The sequence below is a fragment of the Platalea leucorodia genome (genome assembly GCF_965183815.1).
Source record: "Platalea leucorodia genome assembly, chromosome: 4".
Classification (NCBI taxonomy): domain Eukaryota; kingdom Metazoa; phylum Chordata; class Aves; order Pelecaniformes; family Threskiornithidae; genus Platalea; species Platalea leucorodia.
In genome coordinates, this window is record NC_138826.1 from 52,147,245 (window position 1) to 52,161,899 (window position 14,655).

The window sequence follows — 14,655 nt, forward strand, 5'->3', positions numbered from 1 at the left end:
ATTTTTCGCTCTCCAAAATGAGGCACGGTGGTACATCAAAAAAACCACAGGCCAACACACTGCACAAGGTATTTGTGCTACAGCTTTTCCAAGGCCCCACAGCATCATCTCCAAAACAAAAAAAAAAAAAAAAAAAGCCAAAAACCACCTTTGGTTCTTTGAAACCTACTCTAAAACTTTTAAATGCCCTGCATAAAATACAGCCCCGCTGCCTGAGCTGGTCTAGCTAACACACAAAACGAGCACGTTACGAGTAAAACAAGGCAAGACTGTACCATTTGACTTTGGAGCCATTCAATCAGAGTCTCTGCCGTTGAGTCTGGGACCTGGCAGCGCAGCCCCTCTCTCTCATCCGCTTCCATCATCTCCAGCAAGCCCCGCAAGTCCTCCACCAGGTGCAGCGCCCGCAGGCCCCCCATGAAGGGAGAGGTGGGGGACTGGCAGTCAAAGATGCCATTGGAGTACTCCAGCGCCTTCGAACCTGGAAGGAGCAAAATCGGACAGGGTCAAGCACGAGGCAAGCAGGTCAGACCCGCAGCAAGGCTGAGAAATGCTAGGCGGTGTTTGCTGCCAGCGGGCATTTATCTGAACCAAACTCAGCGCTGGTGCTGGATTCTGCCTGCGCCACGTGGCAATCTGGAGAAGGGCAAGCCCTTGCTAGCAGTGCTACGCGGATGGAAGCTCCAGCAGGAAGGAGGTGGGCTGATCCGACAGAGGACATGTACGCCACCACCACGCCCATGGGTTCAAGGCGCGGGCTGGGCTCCTGCTCCCTGGGATGTATTGGAGGTGGAAAGTACTGCGGGGGGAACAGGCTCTGCTAACGCTTTGAGTCACCCTGTAGGGGCTGCATGACCCAAGTCGGACACTGATGGTTTCCAGAGGAAATGGTGCTCTGCATCTTTTTTTCAGGCAGAAATACACTATGCTGTTCCAAGGCACTGGAAATTTTTTTAAAAGAATAAAGAAAAATATGAAGATAAATACGAGTGAATCACATCTATATGAGAATAAATTTTAAACCCAACAGTTTGACATGGTAGCACTGACATTTGCATGCTAATAAAGAGAAAAATCTCTTATTTGCATAAACTCACAGTATGTATATTTGACCTACATTAAAAGTTGCTATATATTAAGGAAAAAGGAAACTACAAATTCAAGATTAAGGTTGATTTAAGTCAACCTAGCTAATTCCAACTATAATTTCAGCACACTGATTTGTGACCTTAATACTGTAATGCCTCGGCACAATGAGACATGTTCATGACAGAGCATCAGCTTTTGTACTGTCAACTTTTGGAAACTACAGTGATATGCCATATATGCACTTCCATGAACTTCCATTCACCTATCTGGTAAGCCACAAAAATGCAAGTATTCTGCTAATTCCCTTTGAAAAAAATGAAGATTAAGAAATCCCCACAACAGCACAGGAGTTGATATCCCTTTGTTATATTACTTTGTAAGTCTGTTCAGACACACGGGTAAATTAAGTCTGTGGTGACTTAAACATCCCAACATGACATTTTATTTTTACATTAAACCTCATCCTGCCATAACCAACTTAGGCTCTTGGAAACACGGATACATGATTGGATCCAAATACCAGTATCTACTTAGGGAAATTTAGACTGAAGTCACAGCTTATATGTATTTTTAAAGATCATTATGATCCAACTGAATCCACTTTACATGTGTTCCTGCTATGTGTTCTTAATATCTTTAGGAAAAGTGCAGAGAAAAGTCATTGTTCAAACAAAGCATGCACTGCATGATTATTTTTTTCCCTAAGGCAAATTATTTTAAGTGGAACTATTAAAGACTTTATAACTGTTTTGCTATCCTTGCAGAATATTTTTTCAGTTTGGGCAGCTGTTTGAACAGCTCTGCTGGAATAGGATTAAACTATTCACTTCTTACTGCTTTGCTCCTCTGTGCTGTGCACTTATATTATTTTCTAACTCACTAGACTCAAAAGCAGAGGCTGTATACTTTGTGATGCCTCTCCTTAGTCTACTTACAATTTACAGGTACTTATAAAAACTCAAATGTTAAAGGCAGATCCAAGCCAAATGTTTGGGCCCAAAACATTCCAATTTTGAAAAAAGGAGAATTCAGTTCATGTTTTAACTCTTCAGAGTAGACAGCATTGGGCAAACTTACTCTTCCTGCCTTGCAGCAGCTCTTTAAACACAGTCATCTTGGTTTGAAAGGTGCCTCGTCCTTGGCTTTTGTGGTGCTGTGTGCACCAGCTGAACGGTGTCACTCAGCCACTTTGAGCAGCATTTTGATAGAGGGTAGGAGAAAAACTACAATCCCTTTAGTTGTGTCTGTGTGTGAGAGCCTGTGCAATCCCTCCACTCCATTTATTTGTAATCGCTAAGCTACAATGGAAGACACCAAACATAATTACCAGCACATTCCCTTCTAACCCTGAAACTCTGCCCTCCAGGGATGAAAAAGGAGGACTGAAACAGCTAAATGAACAAGCTGCCCCAAGCATTTACCTGCTATAATGCCATCCATCTGCTCCAGAGCCGCAGCGAGCATGTCACTTGCATCACTCATCATCTTCTCTCTTCTCAGGGACAATCACCAGCTACACTATAAGGAGCAATAAAACACTGTTAGTGTGAGGTGGATCCAGAGCCTCAAGTCTGCAATTCAATCTGCAAAAGAGAATTTCATTTCACTGCATGTTCTCTGAATTCAGACACCGCCATTGCTGGACCAGCAGGAAGACTGGGGCCGTTTGCTGACCACAACAAGACTTGGAGGTGTTCATCACCAGGCATGAACTGGCATCAAAGAATCAAAGCACCAATGTGATGATCCAGTTCCTACTGTTGGTCAGCCCGTGGCTTGTTCGGCCTGCAGGTCCATGCCACTGAAGGAGCACCCCATACAGCACCTCAGAAATCCCACACTGCACCTTCAGGGAAGCTCGCACAGAAGACACAGGCCTTCTATTGTTAAAAGGAAGCTGCAACTCAGCAATAAAACACGTGTCTATTGGCTGTATTTTTTCTCCCCAAGAATCTGCTGGTATAGAAAAAGAGGAGTCTAACCATTTGCCCAAGATTTCTGGATGTCTGACAATCCAGAAGTCCTGGGCACGCAACTATTTGCCTACAGGCAGGATATCTCAAATGCCCATGACTCACTGGACATAGCGTGCATGCACAGACTATCCCTCCGAAGATGTTGCTCTGAGCTTAGCAGAGATTCACACTGTAACGATGCAATCTGATCTTACCCTCAAACTTTTGAAAGCCAGAAGTGATCTCCAGAGGAGTATTTCCAGCAGAGTCTGGCAAAGTGAACCTGCCCGACGTGCCGCCTGGGTGGGTGAACTAGTAGACCTGAAATCCCAATGGGCTACAAGTTAAGCATGTACTTAGGCACTTTGCTGAAGTGGAGCTGCAGAGGTCAGAGGCATACCCATTCCCTCCACCCCAGCGCAATGGACGCACAAGCCACCAAAATAGCCCAGACTGCTGTGGCTTTAATCTAGGACACGCGAGACTACTTCTGCTACAAATACAGTTAGGGAACAAAGCTAAACAAACACCAGGAAGGAAAACTCACTTTAACCTTTTGCATACCCTGCCATTTGGTTTTTGTATTATGCCGCAACGCTGCTGACATTTGGCCCAACATAAGCAATTAAGAAAGTTGTTCACAGTATCTCTGGCATAAGTCCTGGAAAACAGTCTACTAAAAACCAAACCAAAACAGAATTCATGTTATAAACTGAGTTTTCCCTCCTACGAGTCACTTTATTGGTTTGACCCAGCTGGGAAGTAGCTCTTATTGGAGGCTGCCAGCTAGCTTTCCTGAAATGCTATCCTTAAAATGCCAACAAACATTTCATCTTCCATATCAAAACTTCTATTACATGAAGTAGGTCCAAACCCTAAGGTAACTTTTAAATGACACCACAAAGACTACTGCACTTTTGGCAAATGCCTTGCTTTATTATTTCGTTACCAGAGTCAGAAAAGCCAAGAGAACTTTAAGAAGGCAAAATACCTGTATGTTAAGGTGTAGCAAATCTTTAAAAATGCAGTGGCATTGTAACTGAAGACTTCCAGCCTTTAAGAAGGAAGCCCCCAACTTTAAACACAATGTAAATATTAAACTTCAAGCAGTACAATACCTGCCATAATATGCAGATCCTACAAGGCATTTGGTCCGGTGCCTCTATGCCTGATAAAAATGAGCAGAAAACACAGCTTTTGCAAACACATTCACTTGGACAATACTGAAGACCTGCTCAAATACGGGCATCTATGAACACAGAGTGTGAACGACCTGCGGTGGATTTCTCTCTGAAGGCAAAGAGCACACAGAGAAAGCCCAGGGCTGCCGCTGCCCCAGGCAAAACACTGATTCCTCACCGCTCTAAGTGGAAAAGAAGCAACAATGCAAAGCACCCACAAACCCGCAACGGCCAATTAATGTTTGGGAATCAGGAGTGCCCACAATCTTCCCAATGTGCATAAACACTTCACGGGGGAAGTAAAGAAGATGGAGCCAGACTCTTCTCAGTGGCGCCCAGTGACATGACACATTAAAACATAGGAAATTCCACTTAAGCATTAAAAAGAAAAAAAAAAAGCTTAAATAAAAGGAAAATTTAAAAAGCTTTTTTACTGCAAGGATGGCAAGCACTGGAACGAGTTGCCCTTTTAGGGTCTTCATCCTTGGAGCTACTCACAGCTCGACTGGACCGTGCATGGCACAGCCTGCCCTGGGCATTCCTGCTTTGGGCAGGGGGTGGGCTGGAGACCTCCAGTGGTGCCTTCCCACCTCAGCTATCAGTGAGCTCAGCACAGGTCACGATCAAGCATTAAATACAGTGCCGAGGAGGCTGCCTAGGTGAAGCCTACTACAGGCTAAAAATGCACAAAGGAACAGAGTGCTCCCAAATCACGTTTGTTCACTGTGCACCTCTTGTTTCTCACCTTCTGTCCAGGAAAGACATTAACTGGGGGCAAGGAACTGCTAATTTACAGTTGCATAATAAAGCCATTGCTCATAGGCACAGAAAAATCACCATCCTTGTGCTTCATCCAGGCACAAGCCACTCCTCATGTTTCCAAATAAAGCCCTTCTTGCTCTTCCTAAACAAGGGTTTTGTCCATGGTTGTCAAAAATCCCTAAGACAACTCTACTGACAAGAGCAGCAGTGGCAGATGGTGGTACCAACAGCATCCAAGAGACCGCCAGCATCTACCCCACTGTCACTTGGTCCTACCTCCAAGGAGAGCGACACGTCAGTCTCCACAGTGCTTCCTCCACTGCTACTGCAAAGGGAGATGCGCTGCTGAGAGCAGCAGTGAGAAATTTTACGAAAAAATTTAGTAAAGCAAGACCATGCAAACACACTGATCTGCAAAAACCCTTCCACCACCCATGGAGCATCTGCTAGCACTCTGACCAAGCCTACAGCTGAGAAACTCAAAGAGGTGAAATAAAAAAGAACAAAAAAACCCCAAGCCGAACAGCTGGAGATGACGCAACAAAATCCTGCTTCCCCAGTTATTCGGTCCTAAAAGTGGTCATTGAAAACCAGCCTGGAATAGCACATCCTGCTCTGGCCACCTTCCCAGCACAGTGCAGCACATCGAGCAGTCAGGAAGTAAAACTGCTATGATTGAAAAATAATATTGGAGGCATCCTTCCCCGGTAAGGGAATAGAATCGCTTTTATTCTCTGCACACCATCACCAGCACGCGGGGAACGGATGGGCAGGGGGGAAATCAAAGACCTCATACAGCAGCGGACTGAAGAACCAAACTGCATGAAACAAGAAAAGACAACAAACTGCAAGAGGAAGAGGGTGGAAAGGGGAGGTGCAGGGGGAGTCAAAGAAACACAATTATTACACAGAAGTCATAAATCAACAGCCCTTTGTGGATTATAGGAAAGAGGACAATACTGAAACATCAGCGGATTGATCCCTGCGCCTACGGAAGGGCACAGAGATTGCCTCTGCCTTCACAAACTTTGAGAGGAGCCTCGGCTGACCACTAACACAGCAGAGCTTTCCCAATAGGTGTGTTCCTTTCTCTACTCTTTGCTTTTTACGGCGTTGGTCTAATAGAAATAAAACCTAAGAGAAAACTCAAGGCTTTGTTTTTTTTTGTTGGCAGTGACTAAGGAAAACCACACAGTCAGGTAAACATGAACGAAAATCCACCTTGGAGAAGCACAACTGATCTCCTTAGGAAAATAAGGAATAGCTAATATTGCAGATGATGCCAAGCAGTTTAAATTCCTTTTATCCACAAAAGCAGAAAGGGGGAAAAAAAAAAAGGAAACATCGTTTTAACACAAATGGATCTATGACACGACAGATGAATGAGAAACCAAGGTGCACACAGGAGATAGAGAGGCAGATGGACAAAATCCACCCCTGGCATAATGCCATCGAGAACACACCTGGCAGGAAAGTACTGACAGTACCCTGTCTGACGGACCATTTAAAATAAGTTTTCTCTTGCTTTCCACGAAAACGATGACACTTACCTTCCCGTGTGCACAATCAGTGCAAGATGGGTCGGGGGTGTTGTTTTTACAGAGGCAGATCCCCCTTTTAGAGCTCCCAGCCAAATACCTTGCTCATGCAGACAAGAATAAGCATCACTTCATCAAGGCTGTATTTACAATCCACCATTAAAAAAATAAAAATAAAATACAAATGCAGCTATCTCCACTACTAGTTACAATTAATCTTATCACTAGCTGGCATTTCTACCGCATCCCTGGCCGTTACAGAGAAGACGTTATTTGGTCTTACTTGTTTAATGTCCCTTCCTCTGGTTTGAACACACCAGCCGGTTGCTAGGGCTATGCTGTTCACTTTTCAGTAGGTGGAGATTTTTTATTTTTACTTTTGAATGACATACAAACCCTCCGGGTACAGTGTTTGTGAAGATGTATTCCAAATGGCTTACAGAGAAAACAAAACACTGCCCTGCAAATAAATCCAAGGAAAGCTAGAAAAAAACAAGGGGCTTTGTGAATGGGAACTGCAGTCTGCTGGATGCAATCAGGAAAGATGCCTGAATATGGATTTCAAAATCAGATATTTAATTAAGATAGCAGACTTTAAAAAAAAGTGCTTAAACATTTTACATATGTAGGAAATTATAGTTTCCCCACCCAGAGGCTCTCTCTTTCCTAGATCAAACAACACACAGACAGGCATCTAGGGGCAACATCTTCAAGGCTATTTTTTTTTTTTTTTTTGAGGTGGTCTCATTCTGGATGTCCACCGGTAAAACACACCATGCTTTAAAACCCAGAGGTTCACAGAGCTGAGGAGAATCAGCTGCCTGCTAGCAGGTCCAAAGGCCAAAAGGACACACTGTGCCCCATGTGCAACCTCTCCAGGGAAGGGCAGGGGCTGGCCTTCCGTCCCACTTGCCTTCCTCTTCGTACACATGCTCTGCAAACACTCAGCGTTTGGAAAGAAAGCATCAGCTACAGATTATTTTTATGATATGATGCAATAAGATGGATGACTAGAGTTTCCCAGCTCTCCCATTCCTATATAACACTCCTTAAATCAGGAAATTTTGATACACAGGAATGAAAAATCTTGACTGGGGCTTGTTCCTGAGAGCTGCAGAGAATAAAAAAAGGACCCCCAAGAGCAGGCTGTTACCCCAGAGCAGTCTACCACAAAAATACAATGAAAAAACTAACAAACTGCAGACATCTTTTAAGGGGAAGGTGGAGGGAAAGAACCTGTTCCATAGCAAAAGACAGACCCCAAATTTCACCTTACTGTCAAAATTAACGTCCCTGCGTTCTCGGTCCTACACATATGAGATGACTGCGAGAGGTCTGAAGCATCTTCTGGATTCGTCTCTCTTGCCTCACAACACTGAAACAACACATTCTTAGCAATTAATTTTTACAAGGCAAAGCTCTATTTCATGAAGATTAATGCCATTCCAGACATATTATCACATCTATTTGTGCTTTTTTCTGGCTGGCCAGAAGAGAAACACGAACACACAGAGACTTATTTGCAAAATACATTTCAATCACAAATAAAATGGGCTTCAAATGAATTCAGTCTAAATCTCTGGCACAATTTCTCATGGGATGTTTTGAAGATACTCCATTATAGTGCCACCAGTCAGTAGCATTTTAACACTTAATAATGAATATATTCAGCTAATTTACACTAGAAGTCATTAACATTTCTTTTAACATAAAAAAGACTCCATTTCATACCTTCCAGCCCTGAAAGAAGAAACTAAAAAAGAAAATGGATCCTTCTTGAATATATTGCTCTGGTGTTTTGCAAGAGAAGAACAAATGACATTTAAAAAGTAAAATTAGGAAATGCTGGAAATATCTTAACGGGAATAATGTAGAGAAATATCTTAGTGCGAGGCAGGGATAGGAAACTAGCTAGGTCCCAAACATGCTTTGAGCTGCGCAATTCAGACATTGCCCCCCTTCCCTGAGGAGAGGCCCTGGCCGCCACGTGGAGGCAGGTACCTCTGCTCAGTTCCCTCCCAGGCAGCTCCTCCCGGCAGGCACGTCCTCCGGCTGGTCCTTCCACACACAAGACCTCCATTTCGGGAGGACGGCGACGAGGAGCCCCGTCCCCAAAGCGGGAGCGCAGTGGGGCCCAGGATCAGGGCCCCGCCAGCCTGCAGGCTCAGCACCCCCCAAGAGCCCAAGGCTCAATCGAGCAAAAAGGATAAACATTATCGTGAATAAAAAACAACCCAAACATTGGGAAAGGCTTACTTAAACTGATAATGTCTGTTTATTTTTATACATATAAATAAATTTCTTCTTGAATTTGCTGAACTCTAGTCAATGACATCAAAGCAATACCGTTCTCTTATTACGCAGGACTACAAAAAAAGAACAAATGTCCCTTTGTTCCTTAACTCTAGATCCTTTCTTTGTTCCCTGAATTTCATTACTTCTTTATTATACAACAAACATTATTTATTTCTTTTAACTGATAAAAACGAATGGAAGCACACTGAGGGTGAAAGCCTATCCCACAGCACATAAGGCATGTCTTGAGATAAAAGGTATCAAGCCATAGAAAAGACTTAAAAGTATTAAAAGAACATAAAGCACAAAAGTCCTTCCAAGATATAATTGTTTATACCTGGGAAAAACTTACCTCAAATCACACAACGGCTTTTATTTCCAACTAGCTTAGCTGCGTTCTGCACTTTGCCTTAACATTTGTTAAACACATTAGTCGTGATGCAAAAGCTAAGCCTTGACAAGATAAGCATCCTTCAGATACTTTGACAGAGAAGCATACACAGCAAACAGCTTATATAAACACCCAAAGTCTCTGAGTCAAGGTTTATGGCTTAGATTCATATCCAAATACAAAACAAACCATTTATTTTGGTCTGCAGTATTGAAATCATTCTGGTTGCTTATCTCTGCTACCCTATTCTCCAGCAGCTCTTTTTTTTTGTTGTTGTAATTGAAAGGAATTTAAAAAACACAGCAGGCAACAGGTTATGTTGTTTTGTGATGCACAAGCGAGCTCTGTGCTCGCTGGACGACAGGGAGGCAGCCAGAGCAGCAGGACCTTACCTGCAAAGCAGCCGTGTAAGGCAAATACCTGTCTGCAAACACTCTTCAGGCTCACTTTCACTCTTTACTCACAAGCACTCCAAGGTCAAATGGAGGCTTGCAAAAAAAACCCACAGATATACTTCACTTTAGGCTGTTCATGTTTTACTAGTTAATTATTTAGTAAATGCCTTCAACTACTCGCCTTAAGAGGGTCTGAGAAATCAATATGTTGTTTTCTCACATCTTTTGCTTGGGTCCACTGATTAGAAAAACAATTGAGATATTCATTCCTTGCTCTAACGCAAGCAAGGAAATGCCTCGCATTCCCCAGCAACACGTTATTGACATGCTGGGGCCACACAGGCTACAAAACAACAGAGGCACTGTTGGGTACGAGTCCAAAAGGTAGTTCTTCGAAATACCTTAAGAACCACCAAATCCCGAGCACAGACTCATGTTTAGATCAAATTTCATAGCTCGTGCCGCTTTCTTTTAACCGGTTGGATCCAAAGACCAAATTCACAAACTTCCAAATCTGGAAGGGTTTGGGTCTGGATTTTGTACCTTTGGGTCTAGGAGTTTCCGGATCCACAGTTACAGTGTTGTCACTACACACAGCAAAAGCAGAGGGCACCTACCATCAAAAGCCCAGAAAGTAAATAAAATATATTTAGCTTGAACACTATTTTCCTATGTTTAACTACCAACTGCCTGTAAAGAACAACAGAAAACCCAATACTTCGTACTTCCGCAGCACCAGTTGTTACATGGGGAAAGTTTTCATATAAAGTCCCAGCATTACATCCTTACCCTTCTGTCTGCCTCTGATTTTGTTATCTTAAGATTTATCTTTCCAGGAGGAATATATAAAAGAAGAGTGTGATATCTGAAGTATATGACTTGTGTGTGAGGATACTCCAGTTTTTTAAAGACTCCCGATATATGAGAACTTGAGGTTGGCAGTACAACCACCGCACCACCGATACACCAACAATCCCCTGATATAGCATGATTCGCCATCTCTCTCCTCTTAGCAATTTAAAAATTAAGCAGGGTGAAATTCAGCATGGTGAAGGACTTTCTTTTTCCCCCTCATGTAATAGGATGGGACTGAATTTTAAAGAGAAAAATATAGGGGGGGAAAAGTGAAAAATAAGACGACATAGGCCAATTTTCACTCTGGCTTTGTCTCGCTCACCTCAAAAACATGTGGACCTTCGCATTTTCTTTTCTCCTAAATTAAAGCCCTTTGCCAATAATAATAATTTCTCTTGACCGGCTTCTGTTCCCCATGTCCCTTCCTGGGATACAGCCTCCAGTCCCTAGGACAACACAGTCCTGAGTCTGATAACCAGGGATTTCGGTAATGCTGGAGTATGCAAAGTTTTTTAATTTTTTTTTCAGCCAGGGGGCAGAGTGCTGTTGATTTTGTCTTGCTTTTTTAACACCGAAGTTTCAGTGCCAACAGATGAAGGACGAAAGCCGTGCGCTCTCAGCTCGAGGAAAGGGTCCTTCTCTTCTCTCTGAATGCCACGCTGGTGTGAAGCAACACACAATTCCACCCCACACACCTTCCTATTATTACAGTGCAACTTTAAGGAGCCACACGCTGTCCTCACCGCTGTTTAAAACTCGCCCTTGCTTGGCTACTGAGCCCTGTGTCCTGCCTACCCTTGGGCCAGCCTCGCTTCTCAGCACAAAGGCAATTTTGCAGCTAGGACACAGAAACCGCCTCTCTTGCTGCCTGCTCCTTTTTCAAGAAATCCCGCAGCCAGTTCTTCAGGGTAGAGGTGTTGCCTTCTCCATCCCATCTCAACCTCCCTCCTCTTGTCAGACTGACACCTCCTCACCGTCCTTTGCAGGAATACATTTTCATGCCCTGGTGGCCTTTGGCCTCCAGCATCACCCAAGGCTAAGAAAACTCAGCGGAGCAGGAGCTGAGCTGTGCCTGGGGCTCAGAGGAGGTCACAAGAGAAGGGTATGTGTGCTAGGGGAATGGGAATGATGCTGGGGCTGGCTGGAGGGCTGCACAGATAGTAGTCATGGAGTACAGGTGATACTGAAGGGTAGGAGGGTTTTCACCAGCAAGGTGGAGGGAGGCAATAGGTCAGCATCAAGCCAGAGCTGTGACCTCTGCAGGAACAGAGCATGAAACAAACCTGGTCCCAGTCTCACTGTCTTCCCTTTCTTCTGCAGCAGGAAGAGGAGGGAAACTGGGAAGAAAGGAGGTGGCAGAGGAAAAGGTGACGTCTTTCTGCTTCTTCTCCAGTAAGAGAGAAAGACCTACGGATGGAAGTGAGCAGCCACTCTCCATCCCATGGCCAAGCCTCTGTGCATATGTAGGAGGGGGAATATCCCACCCATCACCCACGGCCCCACCAGCAAGATGAGCACAAAGTGCCAGCTTTACAACAGAGGAAGATGCAGCTCATGAGATGAAGAAAAATCTTAGCAGTCAGAAACTTAAGACGTACTTGCATCAATGCACGTTTGATGCCCAACTGGGGACAGAACAGCAGTTGCTACAAACCCACCTAGATTTCTGTGGGATAACAGTTACTGCGACTGAGTTTACTTGCTACAGATAATCTGCTAAGTGTGAAACAATTTTTTTTTAATTATATGGAACAATGCAAAATGCCTGTCTCATTAGACATAGCCATAAAGTGTGGTTTATTACTGACTGTACTGACAGTAGGCTGCCTTTAGTAGACAGGGCTATAATGCACTAGAATGGAAAATAAGATAACTTTTAAGAGCAATGCAAGAAAGTTTACAATCCAGTTGCAGCAGTACAGTGCAAACACACCTATAAACCACCTGGTTCAGGTACTCAGAGCAGCCTAACCAAAGTAAGGGGCTGCAAAGCTTTCTCAGGCAACAGGATAAGCAGTGGACGGGTTAGCACACACACACACCACCCACCCTATGCTGCCCAGGCCAGTGGTGCCATGATCCAAGTCAACCAGCCTGAAGCAAACTTAGGTGTGGCTAAATCGTACAACAACAATAATGTAGAAATATTGTCCTGTGCAAGAGCTGAATTGCCCCTCTCCATTATTAAGTACCTGCAACGTGTTTAAGCCAGTCTACAACTCTGATATGCCAGTCAGGTTTACAGACTCTGCTGGAAAGCCAGTTTTACACCATAAACCTTGCAATATCCCATTTCTCCCAAAACTCGAGATCTTACAGAGAAGTCATTCCACTAGGATCTTAGTTTTCGTTAAGAAAGAAAAAAATATTACTGAACTACATGGTTGCTGAAGGAAGTTTGATGTGATCTGAGAATATCCTGAAAGTTTGAACACAGGAAGCCCCTTATTTGACATGTAATATAGTAAGGCACAGAAGGGATGTGGATGGGGGAAGCAGGATCACCTGACTGGTTTTTTTTGTTTTTAAAGTCTGCAATAAAAAAAAAAAGCTTCAGCTGCTTAACTGTTTCCCTTCCCTCAACCTACAGATGTAATTAAAATAAAGCTTCAAAACCGATACAAATCATTTAATATTATTTTAATTAAAAGTTGTTTTTATAACATAAGAAGACCAAAAGTAACCTCATTGCTGTTTCACAGTTGTATTAGGAAAAAGTGGTTCTTGTGTAACTTCATAGTTTTCTAACTTTCCAAAGCCCCAGCGCAAGACAAGACAGCAAGGTTGGAACAATACATCTAGGATTTAAAGCTCTGCCTAACCCATGATTTATACACATCCGATTAGCTCCTCCTGCATGCACACCCACTCACCCTTGAGCTCTGGGAACTGCTAGTATAATTCCTGCAATTAAAAACTTCAATGCCAGAATCCTTGTTTGCCAAAAGGAAAAACAACCACCTCCTCATCCAGCACAGTTGGGCATGTTTTTACAGGAGTGGGTGCCCAACCGTAAGCAGCTCAGATCCAACATCTGAACTCTCCCAAAGTTCAAGATATTTATTAGAAATCTGTAGTTCACCGCCCCATTGCCTCCCAAGGACCACCATGGCCCTTCTCCAGCAGAGCGACCAATGCAAATCGGGAGTTTTGGGAGCTTAACACACTGCAGGTTTATTCGGCCATATCCAGGGATCTCTGAACATGGGGTACGAGTACTGAACAAGTCTCACGCTGTAGCAGTGTTGTGCTATGGTTTCCCCGTCAGAGACCCCGTTAACGTCTTACTGTGTCACGGACACTGGCGACACAGAGAGATGGGTGAAGGACCGCTCGCCTGCCACGATGTGAAATCAAAACTAGTACAGAACAGCTCAATGCATGCTGACTGGCAACACTCATAATGTTTTGGATGAATTAATGACCCTTAGTATTTCCATACAAATTTTCCTCTGAATACATAATCTCAAGATAAAACTTCAAAAACCTCAAGGGATCAGATACACTTTTAATGTTACATTTCTTTGAAGTAATTTCCCTTTGCATTTCAACAACACTTCAAAGATTTCTACTTACATACAAATCAAATCAGACATCGGATGCTAAAAGAAGCAGACATTAAAAGTGTTTCACACTTTCCCAACCTTTGCGTGGGGTGGGGGGGAAGACTCAGTCTTGTAGAAAGGTATATAACAACTATATGCCGATTTTCACTATACCAGCTGGCCAAGGAGTTCCTCATGTATCAAACGTCAAATAGAAACAGGGTACAGCCCCGGTCCCACCTGTGGCTGAAGATTCTGGTCCCAATGAACAACACAGGTTTAACCTGTAGGATGCAAACCGTCTTGCTGACATCAAGAGGGAATTTGTGACCGATGGGAGTGCCCAGTTCACAAGGCCACAGGAGGGAGGAGGTTGTTCATGGGAAAAACAAAGGTCCACCGGCACTGTCAAAGCCCTTATGAAGTTTAACAGGGTGAGCTGATCATCTTCAATGGTTTTCTTCAAAGGTGAGGGGGAGAACTCAACAGGACTCCCAAAACACTGTGAAAGTTGCCAGTGAAAGGGAAAGGGGGTGGCTGGCAAGATGTACCAGGTCTTCGTGCCTCAACCACGGACCTCAATGGACCAGTTGAAAAAAAGAAGGTCCTAGAAGTTGTCCTCCATTACCATGCCAAAAAACCCCAAAAC

The 14,655-nt window shown here is 43.8% G+C and overlaps 1 protein-coding gene across 6 annotated transcripts in view; it reads right to left on the reverse strand.

Annotated features, from left to right (window-relative positions):
- PPFIBP1 (PPFIA binding protein 1) overlaps positions 1-14,655 on the reverse strand; it is a 114,910-nt gene that overhangs the window by 51,496 nt on the left and 48,759 nt on the right. For all 6 annotated transcript variants that reach the window (XM_082310849.1, XM_082310848.1, XM_082310847.1 and 3 more), the window contains exons 3-4: positions 2,511-2,607; positions 276-481 (exon numbers count right to left, since the gene is read on the reverse strand). In XM_082310849.1, the coding sequence (XP_082166975.1) occupies positions 276-481; positions 2,511-2,574 (270 nt within the window). In that variant the 5' untranslated portion in view covers positions 2,575-2,607. The remainder of the gene's footprint in view (positions 1-275; positions 482-2,510; positions 2,608-14,655) is intronic.